Source organism: Cebidichthys violaceus, unplaced genomic scaffold, assembly GCF_023349555.1.
Source record: "Cebidichthys violaceus isolate CVI_PGR_0920_01 unplaced genomic scaffold, fCebVio1.0.p SCAF_35, whole genome shotgun sequence".
Classification (NCBI taxonomy): domain Eukaryota; kingdom Metazoa; phylum Chordata; class Actinopteri; order Perciformes; family Stichaeidae; genus Cebidichthys; species Cebidichthys violaceus.
In genome coordinates, this window is record NW_027176539.1 from 2,612,774 (window position 1) to 2,635,685 (window position 22,912).

At 40.2% G+C, this 22,912-nt stretch overlaps 2 protein-coding genes across 3 annotated transcripts; one reads left to right on the forward strand and one right to left on the reverse strand.

The window, feature by feature from the left end:
• The first annotated feature begins 1,552 nt into the window (after positions 1-1,552).
• dph5 (diphthamide biosynthesis 5) lies at positions 1,553-14,290 on the forward strand. The gene is made up of 7 exons (XM_068725380.1): positions 1,553-1,813; positions 2,928-3,052; positions 4,278-4,386; positions 6,208-6,328; positions 7,475-7,514; positions 13,751-13,854; positions 13,962-14,290. Exons 1-7 carry the CDS (start codon positions 1,679-1,681, stop codon positions 14,192-14,194), a joined length of 867 nt encoding a protein of 288 aa, XP_068581481.1. The 5' UTR covers positions 1,553-1,678; the 3' UTR covers positions 14,195-14,290.
• Positions 14,290-22,393, reverse strand: slc30a7 (solute carrier family 30 member 7). 2 transcript variants are annotated; one of them, XM_068725377.1, is made up of 11 exons: positions 21,755-22,393; positions 21,388-21,489; positions 20,556-20,669; positions 19,693-19,780; positions 19,442-19,571; positions 18,340-18,555; positions 18,150-18,197; positions 16,611-16,746; positions 15,377-15,467; positions 15,000-15,149; positions 14,290-14,759 (listed from the first exon to the last, which is right to left on the reverse strand). In XM_068725377.1, the coding sequence occupies exons 1-11, from the start codon at positions 21,832-21,834 to the stop codon at positions 14,712-14,714; spliced, it is 1,203 nt and encodes a 400-aa protein (XP_068581478.1). In that variant the 5' UTR covers positions 21,835-22,393; the 3' UTR covers positions 14,290-14,711. The 2 variants fall into 2 exon arrangements, with proteins under 2 accessions (XP_068581478.1, XP_068581479.1); XM_068725378.1 differs by lacking the exon at positions 21,755-22,393 and having other exon boundaries at positions 20,556-20,664; positions 21,388-21,469.
• Positions 22,394-22,912: the final 519 nt, after the last annotated feature.

Here is a 22,912-nt window from a genome sequence, read left to right on the forward strand (position 1 = left end):
TGTGGAGCTGAAGAGAAACAGTTAACAGAGAGACGGAGCTCTGATTCTCTGGATGACTGGAGCCGAACAAGAACCACAGCAACAAAAGACCACAATCCCCCCCCCCCCCCCCCCCCCCCACCCATCCTCCTCCACGTCCCCCAAAAGGAGAGAGACCATTATGTAACCCACCAGCCATCCCAGTCATTCACTGGTTCCCAGTTAAAGGAGTGGAGGTGGACAGGCGGGGGGGGGGGGGGGGTCACGTGGTCTAACAGGCTTGTTTACCACAACAAGGGGCGAACGAGGAACACACTGTGAAGAGAGAGAGAGAGAGAGAGAGAGAGAGAGAGACAGAGAGGAAGAGAGAGAGACAGAGAGAAAGAGAGAGAGAGAGAGAGAGAGAGAGAGAGAGAGAGACAGCATAGAGAGAGAGAGACACAGAGGCAGAGAGAGAGAGAGAGAGAGAGAGAGAGAGAGAGAGAGAGAGACAGACAGAGAGAGAGTTTTTCCCACCGACTCATTCACAACTTTCACACGGCGTCACCATGGAAACAAGCAGAGTGAACCAATGAGGGTTCACGTCATCAGGACTACACGGGACCAGGTCCCCACAGAGGTCCTGCAAAAAAACACCAAACCGATGATTATCAACAGTATTAATAATAGTATTATTAACAGTATTAATAACTGTATTAATAACAGTATTATTAACAGTATTAATAACAGTATTATTAACAGTAGTATTAATACTATTAATAACAGTATTAATAACAGTATTATTAACAGTATTAATAACAGTATTATTAACAGTATTAATAACTGTATTAATAATAGTATTATTAACAGTATTAATAACTGTATTAATAACAGTATTATTAACAGTATTATTAATAGTATTAATAACAGTATTAATAACAGTATTATTAACAGTATTAATAACAGTATTATTAACAGTATTAATAACAGTATTATTAACAGTATTAATAGCAGTATTAATAACAGTATTATTAACAGTATTAATAACTGTATTAATAATAGTATTATTAACAGTATTAATAACTGTATTAATAACAGTATTATTAACAGTATTATTAACAGTATTATTAATAGTATTAATAACAGTATTAATAACAGTATTATTAACAGTATTATTAACAGTATTAATAACAGCATTATTAACAGTATTAATAGCAGTATTAATAACAGTATTATTAACAGTATATTAAGTTTATAAACAAGTTTCATATTTAATAATAATCACAAACATGAGATCAGAGATGAACAGTTAAACAGACTGAACCATAAATAGTCTCTACTCTGTTGATATCCTCAAGTCTAACCTAAAGTCTAAACTAAAGTTAAACCTAAAGTTAAACCTAAAGTCTAACCTAAACTTCTATTAGCATTATATTGTTAAATCGTTTTTAATAATAGTGTGTGTTCATAATGCACCAGAACACGTGATGAGTTCTCTTCTATCAGCGTGACGTCTGGAGGTCTGGTGACGCGACGACGTGTCGTAACGTGGCTGTAGCTGTCGTGAAGGTAAACAGTTTACGGCACACCGTAATCCAGTCTGTGCGGTGAGGCGACACGTGAAGCAGAAACACACTGTTAGCGCACTGACTAACCGCTGGAATGAAGCGGTAGTTCCGCAGTGAGACACCGACTCTGAGCAGAGAGAGAAGCCGGCAGCATGTTGTATCTGATCGGACTCGGGCTCGGAGACGCGACGGACATCACGGTGAAGGGTCTGCAGGCGGTGAGGAGCTGCTGCAGGGTCTACCTGGAGGTCTACACCTCGGTGCTCACGGTGGGGAAGGAGGCTCTGGTGAGTCATTATATACATGTTATATAACAACGTCATATATATTAATATATAATAATATCATATGTATTAATATGTATAGAAGGACCAGAGAGTGTTTGTGTTTAAATGATATAACATAGTATCTTCAGCTGTCCAATAGAAACACGATGTAAAGAGTTGTGATTCTAAAGCAGCTGCTGTCACTTTAAACGTGTTTACTGTCTGTCCTCACGGAGAGAGAGAGAGACAGAGAGAGAGAGAGAGAGAGAGAGAGAGACAGAGAGAGAGAGAGAGAGAGAGAGAGAGACAGAGAGAGAGACAGAGAGAGAGAGAGAGAGAGACAGAGAGAGAGAGAGACAGAGAGAGAGAGTTACAGAGAGAGAGTTACAGAGAGACAGAGAGAGAGAGAGACACACACACAGAGAGAGACACAGAGAGAGAGAGACAGACAGACAGACAGACAGACAGACAGAGAGAGAGTTACAGAGAGACAGAGAGTTACAGAGAGACAGAGAGAGAGAGAGAGAGAGACAGACACACACACAGACAGAGAGACAGAGACAGAGAGAGACAGAGAGAGAGAGACACACACACACAGAGAGAGAGAGAGAGAGAGAGAGAGAGAGACAGACACACAGACAGAGAGACAGAGAGAGAGAGAGAGAGCGAGAGAGAGAGAGACAGACACACAGACAGAGAGACAGAGAGAGACAGAGAGAGTTACAGAGAGACAGAGAGAGAGACACACACAGAGAGAGAGAGAGAGAGAGAGAGAGAGAGAGACAGACACAGAGAGACAGAGAGAGAGAGAGACAGACACACAGACAGAGAGACAGACAGATAGTCTCTCTGTCTGTGTGCTGATGTTCTTGTGACATAAACTGATTCTGGTAGTTTTTGGTTTGTTGATGATGATCTTTCATCTTTTATAAACATGTAGCACAGCTAGAAGAGTGAACATTAACACCAGTGGGTTCGATGTCCTCGTATGTCTGTGTGGGTTTGATGTCCTCGTATGTCTGTGTGGGTACGATGTCCTCGTATGTCTGTGTGGGTACGATGTCCTCGTATGTCTGTGTGGGTGCGATGTCCTCGTATGTCTGTGGGTGCGATGTCCTCGTATGTCTGTCCTCAGGAGGAATATTATGGGAAGGAGCTGATCCTGGCTGACAGAGACCTGGTTGAACAGGGGGCGGATGAGATCCTGAAGGATGCTGATGTGACTGATGTGGGCTTCCTGGTGGTGGGCGACCCGTTCGGGTGAGTCTTGTTGTCCACGTATCAGATCTGTGAGAGCTCCATGTAGTGCTGGGTTTTAAGTTCCCCTCAGATCTGAATTTGTCACGCACCGTCGTACCGGTGTATCGTCATAACGACGTCTTCAACAGGAAGCTAAATGTATTGTTCTCTATGAGCGCTACGGTGGAGCTAGTAGTCTTAGGTGTATTGAGAAGGAACCTTAATCATGGTTCTAACTTTATATATAAGTTTTATAAAAATAAAATTATAAAATAAAAATATAAAATTTATATATGATTATTATACATATTACAAACAAAAACGCTACAAAAATAATTTAAATGAACCTTTTTTTGGTGTTTTTTTTGTATTTTGGTCACATAGTACACGCTCGGTACCGTGTACTATGTGTGGTATTAGTTATAAATGTAACGTTACATTGTACATAGAGGGTGATAAGAGGCTGTACATGGAGGGACTTAGGACCCAGGGGAATGTAGGTAAAGGAAGCAGGAAGAGAAGCCTCACAAACAGCTGTTCACCGCTTGCTGCCAGTTCTTGTGTTAAAAATGTTGCTTAATAATTAATTAAACGCTCGATAAAATAATTTCCGGCGTTAATTAATTAATGCGTTAACGCGAAAACATTTTGGTCATACCGCCCAGCACTAGCTTCATGCAGCAGCTCCATCATGCAGCAGCTCCATCATGCAGCAGCTCGTATTGATCCCACAGTGCTGAGGTCTGCTGAGTCAGCACGTCCACAGTTTGACGTGACCAGAGCTTCTCTCAGAGCTTCTGTCAGAGCTTCTCTCAGAGCTTCTCTGAGCTTCACAGAGCTTCTCTCAGAGCTTCTCTCAAAGCTTCTCAGAGCTTCACAGAGCTTCACAGAGCTTCTCTCAGAGCTTCTCTCAAAGCTTCTCAGAGCTTCACAGAGCTTCTCTCAGAGCTTCTCAAAGCTTCTCAGAGCTTCACAGAGCTTCACAGAGCTTCTCAGAGCTTCACAGAGCTTCACAGAGCTTCTCAGAGCTTCTCAGAGCTTCTCTCCGGGCTTCTCTCAGAGCTTCACAGTCTGGATTAACCTCTTCTCTGACCTCTGACCTCAGTGCGTTACTCTGTACTCTGTTGTTGATTAATCTAATTATTGTCAAAGATATTCAAAGTTGTGAAACACCAGAATATTGAATATATATTTAAATATAACTTTATTTAAATTACTCAGTAACACGTCTCATGTCGTCCTTTAGAGCCACCACCCACAGCGACCTGGTGCTGAGAGCAGTGCATGCTGGGATACCGTACAGAGTCATCCACAACGCCTCCGTAATGAACGCAGTGGGCTGCTGTGGGCTGCAGGTACTGAGCCTGTTTACCCTGAACTCTGCCTCACAGGCATAAAGGAACCTTCTCACCGTAACCGTTGTTTTTGTTTTATCAAACTTTATTGAAGTGATCGACGTTCACAAAATATTCTCATGCAACAATTTAAACAGAAATGTTTTTGCATTTTCCAGGTGAATTGATGAGCTAATTTATTTCTATAAACCTTTAATTGTTTTATAGTTTATTAACTAATAAAAAACATTAAACGTGTTTATTTTAATAAATCAACTGAACATGTTTAATGTTGAATAAAACTAAATCAACTCTGGTTCATTTTCACAAACGCAGAAATTCTTTAGTGTCGAACTCCAGAAAGAAATGAATAGAATCAAATAAGAATATAATAAATAAGTATGTTTCAAAGAATCAGTTTCAGAATCAATTTGAACACAAAACAATGAATGAACATTCTGAAACATTCTGAAACATGAAATATTCTGAAACATTATAAGATAATCCTTTAGTAGTCCCACAGTGGGGATAATCCTTTATAATTCTGAAATATTCTGAAACATTCTGAAACATTCTGAAATAATCTGAAACATTCTGAAATATTTTGAAACATTCTGAAACATGAAATAGTATGAAACATGAAATATTTTGAAACATTCTGAAATATTATGAAATATTCTGAAACATGAAATATTATGAAATATTATGAAACATTCTGAAATATTATGAAACATTCTGAAACATGAAATAGTATGAAACCTGAAATGTTCTGAAACATTCTGAAACATGAAATATTCCGAAACATTCTGAAATATTATGAAACTTTCTGAAATATTATGAAACTTTCTGAAATATTATGAAACTTTCTGAAATATTATGAAACATTCTGAAACATGAAATATTCCGAAACATTCTGAAACATTCTGAAATATTATGAAACTTTCTGAAATATTCTGAAACATTCTGAAACATGAAATAGTATGAAACCTGAAACGTTCTGAAACATTCTGAAACATGAAATATTCCGAAATATTATGAAACTTTCTGAAATATTATGAAAGTTTCTGAAATATGAAATATTATGAAACAGTATGAAATATTATGAAACATTCTGAAACAAAAGAAGTGAAAGTTCTTTAAAGGGTCAAACTTTAACATTTCACTTTTTCTATTTGAGTATCTTCACACTTCATATTACTGTAAATACATCAATATATCAATACTTTGAATATTGTGTTAGAGATAAAGACTTAATATTTATTCACATGAACATCTTTAAGATGTTCGTCAACGTACTCGTGAAATATTTATTTTCCTAATAAACACGTGAACCAGAAGAGCGCGTTTCCTGGATGCTGATTGGTTTAACCATGTGATCACATGACTCATAGATAGCTCTCAATGTGTGTGTGTGTGTGTGTGTGTGTGTGTGTGTGTGTGTGTGTGTGTGTGTGTGTGTGTGTGTGTGTGTGTGTGTGTGTGTGTGTGTGTGTGTGTGAACTCATGAGGTCCTTTGTGGTGTGAGGCCGGTCTGCCTGTGAGTCAGGACTGTGGGCCCATCTGCTGCTGGAGCTCATTAACGTGGTCATCAATAACCAAGCTGTCAGAGCAGCCAATCAGAGAGCAGGACCCAGCTGTCCTCGCTCACTCATTAGCATTGGGAGGTTGTTAATATGCTAATGAGGGATGGGTATGCAAATGAGCTCTCCCTCCACATGATGTTTGTGTCACATGACACGAATGAGTTTGATTATTGATCAGAAAATATTGATTTGAAGAGGTTTAAACTGTGTGTGTGTGTGTGTGTGTGTGTGTGTGTGTGTGTGTGTGTCTGTGTGTCAGCTGTATAACTTTGGGGAGACGGTGTCGTTGGTGTTTTGGACGGAGACGTGGAGACCAGAGAGCTTCTACGACAAAATCTGTAAAAACAGAACAGCTGGACTTCATACACTCTGTCTGCTGGGTGAGACACACACACACACACACACACACACACACACACACACACACACACAGATGCACACTAAACATTTTGATGAATATCTGACGTCACAATATGGACCTGATAACTGTGGTTGTGGTGCGTTCAGGCACCAAATGTCCTCGCGTTCATCCTGCTGTTAGACTAGTTAAGGTGGACTTTAAGAATGACTGATCAGATTAAGGTGGACTGGCTGTGTTAAGGTGGACCGGTGAGATTCTGTATCTGGAGCTCACTGAATCAGAACCTGAAGCAGCTGGACGGTGCGTTCAGGGGCCTGTTTATCCAGACCACCATCAATCAAACCCCCCCCCCCCCCCGAGTCCTGTGGGAGCTGAACAACCGGCTGGTTTGTCTCAGCTGGTCCTAAATATTTATGAGAGGAAATAAAAGACCTTTAATGTGACCATTTCAGTGTGTTTTATGTTTGTTTGTGTTTTTTTAGTGTATAGCTTTTATATACGATGATTTTAATGTAAAGTGTTTTTGAGAACTCTGAAAAGCATTATTATTGTTATTATTATTATTATTGTTATTATTATTATTGTTGTTGTTGTTATTATTAAATACACAGACAGACATTCATCTGTTGGGGAAATATTACAAAAATACTTCATACAGTATAATGTAAATATGTATTCTACAGTAATACTTTATATAGTACAATGTATATATGTATTCTGTAGTAATACTGTATATAGTGCAATGTAAATATTTATTCTACAGTAATATTTTATATAGTATAATGTAAATATGTATTCTACAGTAATACTTTATATAGTACAATGTATATATTTATTCTACAGTAATATTTTATATAGTATAATGTAAATATGTATTCTACAGTAATACTTTATATAGTACAATGTATATATTTATTCTACAGTAATACTTTATATAGTACAATGTATATATTTATTCTACAGTAATACTTTATATAGTACAATGTATATATGTATTCTACAGTAATAGTTTATATAGTACAATGTATATATGTATTCTACAGTAATACTTTATATAGTACAATGTATATATTTATTCTACAGTAATACTGAAGCTGAATCAAGTTGTTTCTTTCATTGAAACATGAGAATAAAGTTTTGTTTTTATTGGGTTTTTTTCTTCCAGATATTAAAGTCAAAGAGCAGAGCATCGAGAACATGATGAGGTAAGAACCAGAACCAGATCCAGATCCAGGTCTGGGTTTATTGACGTCTTTCGCAACTCTCAGCTGGTTTCAGGCTGATGATGTCACAGTGATGTCATCCAGCAGAACTAAGTTGTAATATTTAGAGAATAAAGTTATAAAATGTTCATGATCAGTTTTATTTATTATTTTCCTTCACAATAAAAGTTACATTATTATTTTTACAATATACATATTTTGTTATTATTTGATTAAACGGTGAACAAAGTGCTCAGAGTTTATTTTTAGAGTTTAGTTATAAGTTATTGTAGAAACTGTAGTTGCTTTGATGCAAAGATATAAATCAGTTTATCACATGAACCATGAATTCAACACAGAAACAAAACCTGAAATAATCAATGAAGGACTTTGATGTTTTAATAAAGCCATTTATAAAAACATCACACTATGGAGATGAACCTCAAATCTAATAATTCATCTACTGAGGTTCCTAAACTGCAGTTTATAAAGGGGAGGGGTCTAAAAATACATGATGCTGTGGCCTTTTATCTACAGAAGGGGAAGTTTCCAGAAGATGTTTCATAGTATAGTATGTCGAAAAAAGTCATAGTATAGCATGTCGTAAAAAGTCATAGTATAGCATGTTGAAAAAAAGTCATAGTATAGCATGTCGTAAAAAGTCATAGTATAGCATGTCGTAAAAAGTCATAGTATAGCATGTCGTAAAAAGTCATGGTATAGCATGTCGAAAAACGTCATAGTGTAGCATGTCTAAAAACGTCATGGTATAGTATGTCGAAAAAGTCATGGTATAGTATGTCAAAAAAGTCATAGTATAGTATGTCGAAAAAAGTCATGGTATAGTATGTCAAAAAACGTCATGGTATAGTATGTCGAAAAACGTCATGATATAGTATGTCCAAAAAGTCATAGTATAGCATGTCGAAAAAAGTCATAGTATAGCATGTTGAAAAAAGTCATAGCATAGTATGTCGAAAAAAATCATAGCATAGCATGTCGAAAAAAAGTCATGGTATAGCATGTCGAAAAAAGTCATAGTATAGCATGTCGAAAAAAGTCATAGTATAGCATGTCGAAAAAAAGTCATAGTATAGCATGTCGAAAAAAAGTCATGGTATAGCATGTCGAAAAAAGTCATAGTATAGCATGTTGAAAAAAGTCATAGTATAGCATGTCGAAAAAAGTCATAGTATAGCATGTCGAAAAGTCATAGGATAGCATGTCGAAAAAAAGTCATGGAATAGTATGTCGAAAAAAGTCATAGTATAGCATGTCGAAAAACGTCATAGTGTAGCATGTCGAAAAACGTCATGGTATAGTATGTTGAAAAAGTCATAGTATAGTATGTCAAAAAAGTCATGGTATAGTATCTCAAAAAAGTCATGGTATAGTATGTCGAAAAAAGTCATGGTATAGTATGTCGAAAAACGTCATGGTATAGTATGTCGAAAAACGTCATGGTATAGTATGTCGAAAAAGTCATAGTATAGCATGTCGAAAAAAAGTCATAGTATAGCATGTCGAAAAAAAGTCATGGTATAGCATGTCGAAAAAAAGTCATAGTATAGCATGTCGAAAAAAGTCATGGTATAGCATGTCGAAAAAAAGTCATAGTATAGCATGTCGAAAAATATCGAAAAAAAGTCATAGTATAGCATGTCGAAAAAAGTCATAGTATAGCATGTCGAAAAAAGTCATAGTATAGTATGTCGAAAAAAATCATAGCATAGCATGTCGAAAAAAAGTCATAGTATAGCATGTCGAAAAAAGTCATAGTATAGCATGTCGAAAAAAAGTCATAGTATAGCATGTCGAAAAAAGTCATAGTATAGCATGTCGAAAAAAAGTCATAGTATAGCATGTCGAAAAAAAGTCATGGTATAGCATATTGAAAAAAGTCATAGTATAGCATGTCGAAAAAAGTCATAGTATAGCATGTCGAAAAGTCATAGTATAGCATGTCGAAAAAAGTCATAGTATAGCATGTCGAAAAAAGTCATAGTATAGCATGTCGAAAAAAAAGTCATAGTATAGTATGTCGAAAAAAGTCGTATAGCATGTCGAAAAAAGTCATAGTATAGCATGTCGAAAAAAGTCGTATAGCATGTCGAAAAAAGTCATAGTATAGCATGTCGAAAAAAGTCATGGTGTAGTATGTCGAAAAAAGTCATAGTGTAGCATGTCGAAAAACGTCATAGTATAGCATGTCGAAAAACGTCATAGTGTAGCATGTCGAAAAAGTCGTGGTATAGTATGTCAAAAAAGTCATGGTATAGTATGTCGAAAAAAGTCATGGTATAGTATGTCGAAAAACGTCATAGTATAGCATGTCGAAAAAAAGTCATAGTATAGCATGTCGAAAAATATCGAAAAAAGTCATAGTATAGCATGTCGAAAAAAATCATAGTATAGCATGTCGAAAAAAGTCATAGCATAGCATGTCGAAAAAAAGTCATGGTATAGCATGTCGAAAAAAGTCATAGCATAGCATGTCGAAAAAAAGTCATAGTATAGCATGTCGAAAAAAGTCATAGTATAGCATGTCGAAAAAAAGTCATAGTATAGCATGTCGAAAAAAAGTCATAGTATAGCATGTCGAAAAAAGTCATGGAATAGTATGTCGAAAAAAGTCATAGGATAGCATGTCGAAAAAAGTCATAGGATAGCATGTCGAAAAAAGTCATAGTATAGCATGTCGAAAAAAAAGTCATAGTATAGTATGTCGAAAAAAATCATAGTATAGCATGTCGAAAAAAGTCATAGTATAGCATGTCGAAAAAAAGTCATGGAATAGTATGTCGAAAAAAGTCATAGTATAGCATGTCGAAAAAAGTCATAGTATAGCATGTCGAAAAAAAGTCGTAGTATAGTATGTCGAAAAAAGTCGTATAGCATGTCGAAAAAAGTCATAGTATAGCATGTCGAAAAAAGTCATAGTATAGAGTGTCGAAAAAAAGTCATGGTGTAGTATGTCGAAAAAAGTCATAGTATAGCATGTCGAAAAAAGTCATAGTATAGCATGTCGAAAAAAGTCATAGGATAGCATGTCGAAAAAAAGTCATGGAATAGTATGTCGAAAAAAAGTCATAGTATAGCATGTCGAAAAAAGTCATGGAATAGTATGTCGAAAAAAGTCATAGTATAGCATGTCGAAAAAAGTCATAGTATAGCATGTCGAAAAACGTCATAGTGTAGCATGTCGAAAAAGTCGTGGTATAGTATGTCAAAAAAGTCATGGTATAGTATGTCGAAAAAAGTCATGGTATAGTATGTCGAAAAACGTCATAGTATAGCATGTCGAAAAAAAGTCATAGTATAGCATGTCGAAAAATATCGAAAAAAGTCATAGTATAGCATGTCGAAAAAAATCATAGTATAGCATGTCGAAAAAAGTCATAGCATAGCATGTCGAAAAAAAGTCATGGTATAGCATGTCGAAAAAAGTCATAGCATAGCATGTCGAAAAAAAGTCATAGTATAGCATGTCGAAAAAAGTCATAGTATAGCATGTCGAAAAAAAGTCATAGTATAGCATGTCGAAAAAAAGTCATAGTATAGCATGTCGAAAAAAGTCATGGAATAGTATGTCGAAAAAAGTCATAGGATAGCATGTCGAAAAAAGTCATAGGATAGCATGTCGAAAAAAGTCATAGTATAGCATGTCGAAAAAAAAGTCATAGTATAGTATGTCGAAAAAAATCATAGTATAGCATGTCGAAAAAAGTCATAGTATAGCATGTCGAAAAAAAGTCATGGAATAGTATGTCGAAAAAAGTCATAGTATAGCATGTCGAAAAAAGTCATAGTATAGCATGTCGAAAAAAAGTCGTAGTATAGTATGTCGAAAAAAGTCGTATAGCATGTCGAAAAAAGTCATAGTATAGCATGTCGAAAAAAGTCATAGTATAGAGTGTCGAAAAAAAGTCATAGTATAGCATGTCGAAAAAGTCATAGTATAGCATGTCGAAAAAAAAGTCATAATATAGTATGTCGAAAAAAAGTCATAGTATAGCATGTCGAAAAAAGTCATAGGATAGCATGTCGAAAAAAAGTCATGGAATAGTATGTCGAAAAAAGTCATAGTATAGCATGTCGAAAAAAGTCATGGAATAGTATGTCGAAAAAAGTCATAGTATAGCATGTCGAAAAAAGTCATAGTATAGCATGTCGAAAAAAGTCATAGTATAGCATGTCGAAAAAAATCATAGCATAGCATGTCGAAAAAAAGTGATGGTATAGCATGTCGAAAAAAGTCATAGCATAGCATGTCGAAAAAAGTCATAGTATAGCATGTCGAAAAAAAGTCATAGTATAGCATGTCGAAAAAAAGTCATAGTATAGCATGTCGAAAAAAAGTCATTGTATAGCATGTCGAAAAAAGTCATAGTATAGCATGTCGAAAAAAGTCATAGTATAGCATATCGAAAAAGTCATAGTATAGTATGTCGAAAAAAGTCATAGTATAGCATGTCGAAAAAAAGTCATAGTATAGCATGTCGAAAAAAAGTCATGGTATAGCATGTCGAAAAAAGTCATAGTATAGCATGTCGAAAAAAGTCATAGTATAGTATGTCGAAAAAAGTCATAGTATAGCATGTCGAAAAAAAAGTCATAGTATAGCATGTCGAAAAAAGTCATAGTATAGCATGTCGAAAAAAGTCATAGTATGGAGTGTCGAAAAAAAGTCATAGTATAGCATGTCGAAAAAAAAGTCATAGTATAGCACTTCGAAAAAAGTCATAGTATGGAGTGTCGAAAAAAAGTCATAGTATAGAGTGTCGAAAAAAAAGTCATAGTACAGCATGTCGAAAAAAAAGTCATAGTATAGCATTTCGAAAAAAGTCATAGTATGGAGTGTCGAAAAAAAGTCATGGTATAGCATGTCGAAAAAAGTCATAGTATAGCATGTCGAAAAAAAAGTCATGGTATAGCATGTCGAAAAAAAAGTCATGGTATAGTATGTCGAAAAAAAAGTCATGGTATAGTATGTCGAAAAAAGTCATAGTATAGCATGTCGAAAAAAGTCATGGTATAGCATGTCGTAAAAAGTCATGGTATAGCATGTCGTAAAAAGTCATGGTATAGCATGTCGTAAAAAGTCATAGTATAGCATGTCGTAAAAAGTCGAAAAAAGTCATAGTATAGCATGTCGTAAAGAAAAAGTATTTGTATTGTCAATCATAAAGGACGTAAAAACTCAGGATCGAATTCATTTTTATTTGCATAACAAATAGACTCAAATCTGAACCTCAGAAGGACACATGTTCTCTCCTAAACTCATCTATTGTAATGATGACATCCATACTTCTGTTCACATTAACCACCTATAGGGTGTGTGTGTGTGTGTGTGTGTGTGTGTGTGTGTGTGTGTGTGTGTGTGTGTGTGTACACACTTTTTTATGGGTCAACTGTGGCTCAGTGGTAGATTAGGGTCGTCTTTCAATCAGAGCGTCGGCGGTTAGATTTCCAGCTGCGGTAGTCCATGTCGATGTGTCCTTGAGCAATGAAGCGTGTGAACGATGACAGACACAAGTACAGTTCATCATCATGAAGCACAAATATGCCTCAGAGGTTTCTTCAGCCTGTACAACATACGTCTCTGTCCCGGGACCCTCAAAACCTTTTAACAGCGGGAAAACATGGAAGAAATGTCATGATGTCATAAGTACAGAATGAACAGTATAATAGTTACATTGTCAATCCATATTGTAGCAGTGGAATAGAAGAAGAATTAAAGCAGAAGTAGTATTAGTAATGTGACTAATAATAGTAGCAGTGGGTCAAGGTGCATGAATATATACCGATGAAGAAGAGAGGAGCTCAGTGTATCCCTCACTGTAAACCTGAACCAGACCTAATTATAAACCTGAACCAGCCCCAACTATAAACCTGAACCAGCTCTAACTATAAACCTGAGCCAGCCCTAACTATAAACCTGAACCAGCCCTCACTGTAAACCTGAACCAGCCCTAACTATAAACCTGAACCAGCCCTCACTGTAAACCTGAACCAGCCCTCACTATAAACCTAAACCAGCCCCAACTATAAACCTGAACCAGCCCTAACTATAAACCTGAACCAGTCCCGACTATGAACCTGAACCAGCCCCAACTATAAACCTGAGCCAGCCCTAACTATAAACCTGAACCAGTCCTGACTATGAACCTGAACCAGCCCTAACTGTAAACCTGAGCCCTGTAAAGGTTGTTGTCATGAGGTTGATTGATTGATTTCAGAGGGAAGAAGATCTACGAGCCTCCTCGCTTCATGACGGTCAGTCAGGCTGCCGACCAGCTGATCCAGATCATCCAGAGGAGGAGGGAGGAGGGGGAGGAGCTGGGTGAGCCCTCTTCTGATTGGCCGAACAGATCCCACACACACACGTTATTATTTAACTCATTGATGCTAACTGTTAGCATGCTAACAGGATTACCGTGTCCCCTCCAGGTATGACGGAGGACACAGTGTGTGTGGGTGTCGCCCGGCTCGGCGCCGACGACCAGTCGATCCGCACGGCGACGCTGAGTCAGCTGGTGTCATGTGACCTCGGGGCTCCGCTCCATTCGCTGGTCGTCACCGGGCGGCTCCACCCGCTGGAGGTGGAGATGCTGCGAGTGAACGCAGAACCAAACGCACTGCAACACCTTCAGGAGGTGGACGCCTCCACCTGCTGCTCATAACTGATGATGATGATGATGGTGTGTGTGTGTGTGTGTGTGTGTGTGTGTGTGTGTGTGTGTGTGTGTGTGTGTGTGTGGTCATCAATAAACAGATGTTCAGAGAAACAGAAGTGTTTATTACAGTCGAAAACAAGAGTGAAACCGGTCACATGGTTTGGTCACATGGTTTGGCACGTTAAAAAAAAAGAGTGACATCAGAGTCTGGTCCCAGCAGAGATGGGGGGGGGGGGGGGGGGGGGGGTCTGATTCATGATGAAGGCACTTACCCAGAATGCTTTGCTCCAGTCTACAAAGTGCAGCGGGGGGGGGGGGGGGGGGGGGGTGGTCATCACTCTGCCCGTCAACACGGACGATACGTTTTTAAAAAATGGGGGGGGGGGGGGGGGGGGGGGGGGGGTCCAGTCCTCACTGACCCCCCCGCTGGTCTGTGTGTCCTGCTGTGACTCTGGGGGGGTCAGAGGTCACCTGCAGCAGACTGAACCTGATTGGTCCCAGCTGTTCAAAGGAGGCGGAGCTTCTACATGTCAGCTGTGTCGATCTGAACGTAGAGCTGTCGAACTCCAGCCTGAAGAGAGACGGACAGTTAGTACAACTACTACAGAGACAAGTACTACTACAACACAGAGACAGTTAGTACAAGTACTACTACTACACAGAGACAGTTAGTACAAAACAAGTACTACAATGTGGTGCGTTCAGGTACCCGTGTGAAGACGCGGTGTGGTGCGTTCAGGTACCCGTGTGAAGACGTGGTGTGGTGCGTTCAGGTACCCGTGTGAAGACGCGGCGTGGTGCGTTCAGGTACCTGTGTGAAGACGTGGTGGGTCTGGCTGAGGATCCAGCGGCGGTCGGCGTCGGGGGCCACCAGCAGCTTCAACGTTCCGATGTAAACGTCCGTACACAGAGTCCAGAAGTGAGGATCCTGCAGGTTGTAGACTCCCTGCAGCTGCTGCACCTGAACACAACACAACACACCAGGAATTAGACTGGTCCCCGACGATGACATCATCTATTGATGTGCTCTGATTTGTCGACACACAGATCAATAAAACATAAGAACATTTAAAATATAAACTTATCAACATTAATGTTAACATCAAGTTCAATTAAGTCTAGATCAGGACCAGCCGGTCAGAGGCAGAGGAGGGCGGGTCTTGTGGTGGGGGCGGGGCCTGTACTCACCCTCTGGTAACACTCGGGCAGAGCCTGGTCCAGTGAAGGAGGCGTTCGCTGCATCAGGATCCCGATGGACTCTCTGAGTAACGGCACCACGCTGAGGACAAGAGGGTACAGAGAGACGGACTGAGCATGTGTGAAGACTACACACACACACACACACACACACACACACACACACACACACACACACACACACACACACACACACACACAAAACTGAACATACTTCAGTACTTACTGTCACTACAAATACTACTACGATTAATACTTCTGCAATTCTTACTACTGCCACCACTACAGTTAATACTACTATTATTATTACTCTACTAGTAGTAGTAAGAGTACTATTACTAGTAGTACTACAGTACAGAGTGACCAACTTCTACTTTTTCAGAACTGTAATACTACTTACTAGTAATACTACTAGTAGTATTACTCAGTAATAGTATTACTACTACTTATAGTAGTAGTAATACTACAGTACAGAGTGACCAACTTTTGAGACTTGAACGTGCAGAACATCTGCAGAACATCTGCAGATGTTCTCTGCGGTGCCGTGATTCCTGCGGTCAGTGAAGGCCTCTCAGCTGACTGGTTAAACCCGGCTCACATCAGGAGCTGGACTCCATTCCGGTGGTTTGGACCGTCAGAGCTCATTAACTACTAATCACACATTCTTTACATTTGTGGAAAACCAGGACCCAGAGAACCCGTCAGGTTCCAGATGGATCTCCTTCCTTCTAGAGACAGAGCTTCTGTTCTGAGAGATCATCAGCTGAGAACAGAGAACGTTTACAAACGTTCCCTCAGTGGTGCGTTCAAGGAAGCCGGGTCGTCTTAAATGGGTTTTAACGTAAGAAATGACCAAAGTCACAAAACTCTGATAGTTTGTATGTTTGGTTATTTCTCAGAAAGAGGTTCTAGGTGACACAGAGGAAGTTCTAAACGTCCTCAGGAGGTTACAATAGTTCCAAACGGGTTCTATAAGAGGTTATAGTCTCAACTGAGGAGATTCTTTAAGATGTTCTTATGCTATTTGAATGTCTTTTATGAAGTTCTATTGGTCATTCTAGAGGTTCTAGTGGTCAATAAATGTGTTCTATAATCAAAGAACTGAACGCTGCTGTTAAACACACTGACGTCAACAGGAAGTGAAAACATGCCGAGTCATGTCCGGTTCCTCGTGCAGCATAGTGAACGTGATCTTTGTGCGATGAAGACTCAGGTGTGACGTCACCTGACTCCGATGAGGAGGGCGATCAGCATGGAGCAGATCGGGTCGGCGATCATCAGGTCGTATCTCTGCATCAGAAGAGCCGAGATGATCACACCGACACTCCCAAGAGTGTCAGCGATGATGTGCAGCAGGACGCCTGCAACACACACAGGTTCATAGTCAGGACTGGTTCAGGTTTATAGTTAGGGCTGGTTCAGGTTCATAGTCAGGACTGGTTCAGGTTCATAGTCAGGACTGGTTCAGGTTCATAGTCAGGGCTGGTTCAGGTTCATAGTCAGGGCTGGTTCAGGTTCATAGTCTGGGCTGGTTCAGGTTTATAGTCAGAACTGGTTCAGGTTCATAGTCAGGGCTGGTTCAGGTTTATAGTTAGTGCTGGTTCAGGTTCATAGTCAGGACTGGTTCAGGTTCATAGTCAGGACTGGTTCAGGTTTATAGTCAGGACTGGTTCAGGTTCAGTCAGGACTGGTTCAGGTTCATAGTCAGGACTGGTTCAGGTTTATAGTCAGGACTGGTTCAGGTTTATAGTCAGGGCTGGTTCAGGTTTATAGTCAGGGCTGGTTCAGGTTCATAGTCAGGACTGGTTCAGGTTTATAGTCAGGACTGGTTCAGGTTTATAGTTAGTGCTGGTTCAGGTTCATAGTCAGGACTGGTTCAGGTTCATAGTTAGGACTGGTTCAGGTTTATAGTTAGGGTTCAGGTTTATAGTTAGGACTGGTTCAGGTTTATAGTTAGGACTGGTTCAGGTCTATAGTTAGGGCTGGTTCAGGTTTATAGTTAGGACTGGTTCAGGTCTATAGTTAGGGCTGGTTCAGGTTTATAGTTAGGACTGGTTCAGGTTTATAGTTAGGACTGGTTCAGGTTCATAGTCAGGACTGGTTCAGGTTTATAGTTAGGACTGGTTCAGGTTTATAGTCAGGACTGGTTCAGGTTTATAGTTAGGACTGGTTCAGGATCATAGTTAGGACTGGTTCAGGATCATAGTTAGGGTTATTATTAGTGCTACTACAGCAGTTACTCAGCTCATATGTATGATTCATATCTTATTTATTGTCGTCGTTGTTTTGTGTTGATGTTGTAAACACTTCTGAGACAAATGTGTGATTTGTGTCGTACAAATAAAGTTGAATTGAATGCAAATGATTTCTTTGAGACCTTAAGACAAACTGCCAACTTGTCATTGTTTTAAACTTCATGAGTCATTTTTCAGATACTTCAGTGAGTTCTTTATTCTAAATGACTGATGACTGTGTGGTGGCGCCCCCCAGTGGCCAACGCTGCTCACAACAGCTGATGATGTTTCATCTCCTCAGCTGTGACTATAGATTATTGAAACATCATATTTGTGTTCGTGATGATGAGGAAACATTATATATTTAGTGTTCATCACGTCACAAACTCAAGTCTTATTGTTGTGTTTTATATATTTGTCATGCTACAAAGTGACTGAACCGTCTGACGTTCTCTTTATCTCTTCCTGCTAGAACATAAAGTCATGGATCCTAAAATGAGTCACTGATAGTTACTGTGATCAGCTCTCACCCTGAAGGATCTGTTTACTGGATCCTTTACCCGGCGTGTGAAGCTCGTCTGCAACAAACAGCAGAGAAGAAGCGCTTTGAGTTAAACAGGATTCATTGAAAGGACGATGTTGATGCTGAGGCGAAGACAAAGAACAGTGTGACACGAGTCCGTTCTGTCTCTTCTACCAGAGAACACGTTTCAGACTCACCGTGACAGTGTGGCTCATCATGGCCGTGTCCTCCATGACTGTGTCCATGTCCTCCATGTCCATCATGACTGTGTCCATGTCCTCCATGTCCATCATGACTGTGTCCATGTCCACCATGTCCTCCATGTTCTTCATGACTGTGTCCGTGTCCTCCATGTTTGTTCTGGTGGTCGTGATTCACACTGCCGTTAAACAGAGAGTGGCTGTGACCGTGACCTGAGAGACAGACCGGTTAGAGACATGAGGTTCAAGTGAAGAGCAGAGAGGTTCTAGTGAACGGCAGAGAGGTTCTAGTGAAGAGCAGAGAGGTTCTAGTGAAGAGCAGTGAGGTTCTAGTGAAGAGCAGAGAGGTTCTAGCGAACGGCAGTGAGGTAGAGCAGAGAGGTTCTAGTGAACGGCAGAGAGGTTCTAAGAGCAGTGAGGTTCTAGTGAAGAGCAGAGAGGTTCTAGTGAAGAGCAGAGAGGTTCTAGTGAACTGCAGAGATTCTAGTGAACGGCAGAGGTTCTAGTGAAGAGCAGTGAGGTTCTAGTGAAGAGCAGAGAGGTTCTAGCGAACGGCAGTGAGGTAGAGCAGAGAGGTTCTAGTGAACGGCAGAGAGGTTCTAAGAGCAGTGAGGTTCTAGTGAAGAGCAGAGAGGTTCTAGTGAACGGCAGAGGTTCTAGTGAAGGGCAGAGAGGTTCTAGCGAAGAGCAGTGAGGTTCTAGCAAAGAGCAGTGAGGTTCTAGCGAAGAGCAGGGAGGTTCTAGTGAAGAGCAGAGAGGTTCTAGCGAACGGCAGAGAGGTTCTAAGAGCAGTGAGGTTCTAGCAAAGAGCAGTGAGGTTCTAGCAAAGAGCAGTGAGGTTCTAGCAAAGAGCAGGGAGGTTCAAGTGACGAGCAAAGAGGTTCTAGTGAACGGCAGAGAGGTTCTAAGAGTAGTGAGGTTCTAGTGAAGAGCAGAGAGGTTCTAGTGAAGGGCAGAGAGGTTCTAGCAAAGAGCAGTGAGGTTCTAGCGAAGAGCAGGGAGGTTCTAGTGAAGAACAGAGGGGTTCTACATGACCGCAGTGTGGTTTCACAGAGCTCGGTTCTACTCAGTGATGTTCTGGAGGTTCTCCAGGTATTACCTTCCTCTCCATGTGAATGTCCGTGGCCTCCGTGATGGAAAACAAAGATCCCGACCAGGTTGACGAGCAGACCGGCGACCGAGACAGGAAGCAGCCGGTCGTGGTGAACGTCAGGAGGCTCCAGAGCTCTCTGACAGACAGACAGGTTCATATGGGAGACTGTGTGTGTGTGTGTGTGTGTGTGTGTGTGTGTGTGTGTGTGTGTGTGTGTGTGTGTGTGTGTGTGTGTGTGTGTGTGTGTGTGTGTGTACCTCGACTCCTTCAGAGAAGATGAAGAAGGCTGTAAAGATGAGGAAGAGTCCGTTTACGAAGCCGGCCAGAACTTCTGCTCTGACATAACTGAAACACACAAAGACTAGTCAGACCTGACTAACAAAGCACAGAGTAGTCATCACAGTCAGACCTGACTAACAGAACACAGAGAGATCGTCACAGTCAGACCTGACTAACAGAGCACAGCGAGATCGTCACAGTCAGACCTGACTAACAGAGCACAGCGAGATCGTCACTGTCAGACATGAGTAACAGGGCACAGAGAGATCGTTACTGTCAGACCTGACTAACAGAGCAAAGAGAGATCGTCACTGTCAGACCTGACTAACAGGGCACAGAGAGATCGTCACTGTCAGACCTGACTAACAGAACACAGAGAGATCGTCACTGTCAGACCTGACTAACAGAACAGAGAGATCATCACTGTCAGACCTGACTTACAGAGCACAGAGTAATCATCACTGTCAGACCTGACTAACAGAGCAGAGTAGTCATTACTGTCAGACCTGACTAACAGAGCACAGAACGATCGTCACTGTCAGACCTGACTAACAGAGCACAGAGAGATCGTTACTGTCAGACATGACTAACAGGGCACAGAGAGATCGTCGCTGTCAGACCTCACTAACAGAGCACAGAGAGATCGTCACAGTCAGACCTGACTAACAGAGCACAGAGAGATCGTCACAGTCAGACCTGACTAACAGGGCACAGAGAGATGTCACTGTCAGACCTGACTAACAGAACACAGAGAGATCGTCACAGTCAGACCTGACTAACAGGGCACAGAGAGATCGTCACTGTCAGACCTGACTAACAGAACACAGAGTCACGGTCTCACCCGTAGGAGAAGCTGTCGTTGGATCTCCACCTGGAGATGACGGAGGCTGCCAGACCTGCCAGCAGAGCGGTGCAGTCAAAGAACATGTGGAAGGAGTCTGAGATCAAACCTAAACTGAAGACGAAACACACATCAAATACGAAGGCTGCTCAATCACTCGTCATCTTCACTAAATAGTGTGATCATTGTCTCTATGCTTAAACATCATCACCTCATAGTAAACACTGAGAAAAGAAAGACTTCTGATCAAAGACAAAGACAAAGACACACACACACACACACACACACACACACACACACACACACACATATATGTTTTACATTTAAACTTCAAGTGTCTCAGCTCGGCCTGTCACCATGGTAACTGTACACATCAAAGATGGCGACCGCTGAAGAGAACGAAACAAGTTTCACTGATACTATCAAAGATCAAATCTAAATATATATTAGTGCTGCTGATCAGTTATTAATTAACATATCAGGCCTCCTCTCTCACACACACACTCACACACACACTCACAGAGACTGACTCTCTCTCTCTGTCTCTCTCTCTCACACACACACACACACACACACACACACACACACACACACACACACAGTTAAACACACACACACACACACACAGTTAAACACACACACACACTCGCTCACATACACACACACACACACACACACACACTCACAGAGAGAGAGAGACACACACACACACACACACACACACACACACACACACACACACACACTCACTCACTCACTCACTAAGACATACGTGGCACATCCAGAACTGAACAAACACACCGATGCTAACATGCTAACCCTGTTAGCTCACCTGTTGCTCCAGATTCCGTACGAGAGCTCCACGAAGGCGAAGGACAGGTTGAGACAGAGGAAGAAGAACAGATTCCGGGACGTTTTGTCTGCGAGGATCGACCTGGAGACACGAGACGAGCTCCATCACACAGAGACCCGGGACAAACCCGGGACAGACCCGAGACAGACCCGAGACAGACCCGGGTTACCCGCTGCTCACGGTCACAAACACACACAGTAACAACTGACAGACATATATAATATATATATGTATATTCATAAAGACTCAGGCTAGCCGGTTAGCATCAAGCTATAGCAGCTCAGAGTCAGCTGTTAGCTCAGTTAGCATCAGTTAGCTCAGCTGTTAGCTCGACAGGTGTGTTTACCTGAACCATCCTGAGAGCTTCAGCAGGAGGTTGAACTTGGCGGGTTTGTACTCGTCGTCTTTAACAGATAAAGGTAGCATCTTCTCACCTGTAACACACACACACACTCACACACACTCACACTCACGGGACACTTAGCCGCGGGATGCTAACTGACAACTTCCGCTCTGCTCGGGTTTCACAATAAGAGCGTTTCAAAGCGCTGCAGTTACACTGAGTAATGAACTACAACAATACTACTACTAATAAAACTACTACCTTTACTACTAATAAAACTACTAACTTTACTACTAATAAAACTACTAACTTTACTACTACTACTACTACTACCTTTACTACTAATAAAACTACTACTACTACTGCTAATAAAACTACTACTACTACTACTACTACTACTACTACTACTACCTTTACTACTAATAAAACTACTACTACTACCTTTACTAATAAAACTACTACTACTACTAGATAGATACTTTATTCATCCCCAGAAGGAAATTTGTATGTTACAGCAGCAAAGATATACTTCAGCAAACTACCACCAATACTACTACTTCTACTACTGTTTGTACCACCAGTATACATAAAACTACACGACCCCTTAATGAATATGTTTCACACTTTTATAATTATCTTTAGTTCAATTCTAAAGTATTATTTATGTTTTACTTTAATCAAAAATATTATCATGAGTGGTGTTATAATAATAATAATGATAATTATATAATAATAATTATTATTGTTATTATATAATAATAATCATTATATAATAATTATATAATAATAATTATAATTATTATTATTATTGTTTGAACTTCTTTATGTAAAGTGACGTCATGTCTGATCAATACACTTTGACTCGTCGTGTTTCAAAATAAGAGTCGTGACAGAGAGGTGAGTTGTGACCAGCAGGGGGCGTCACCGCTCTCTTTCCTCTTCACGTTCATCCAATCAGCGTCCTGCTCCACAAACACAACAATCAATAACTGATATCAAACAGAAAACATCACGTGACTGTGATCAGGAGAACCCTGCTCATCACATCGTCTGGGATCAGCTGCATCAGGTCACATGACAGAGTCTGTGATCAGCTGATTATTACAAGTCTATTACAGACCATAATATCCTGTAAGTTCACCACGGTTACAATGTTCCCAC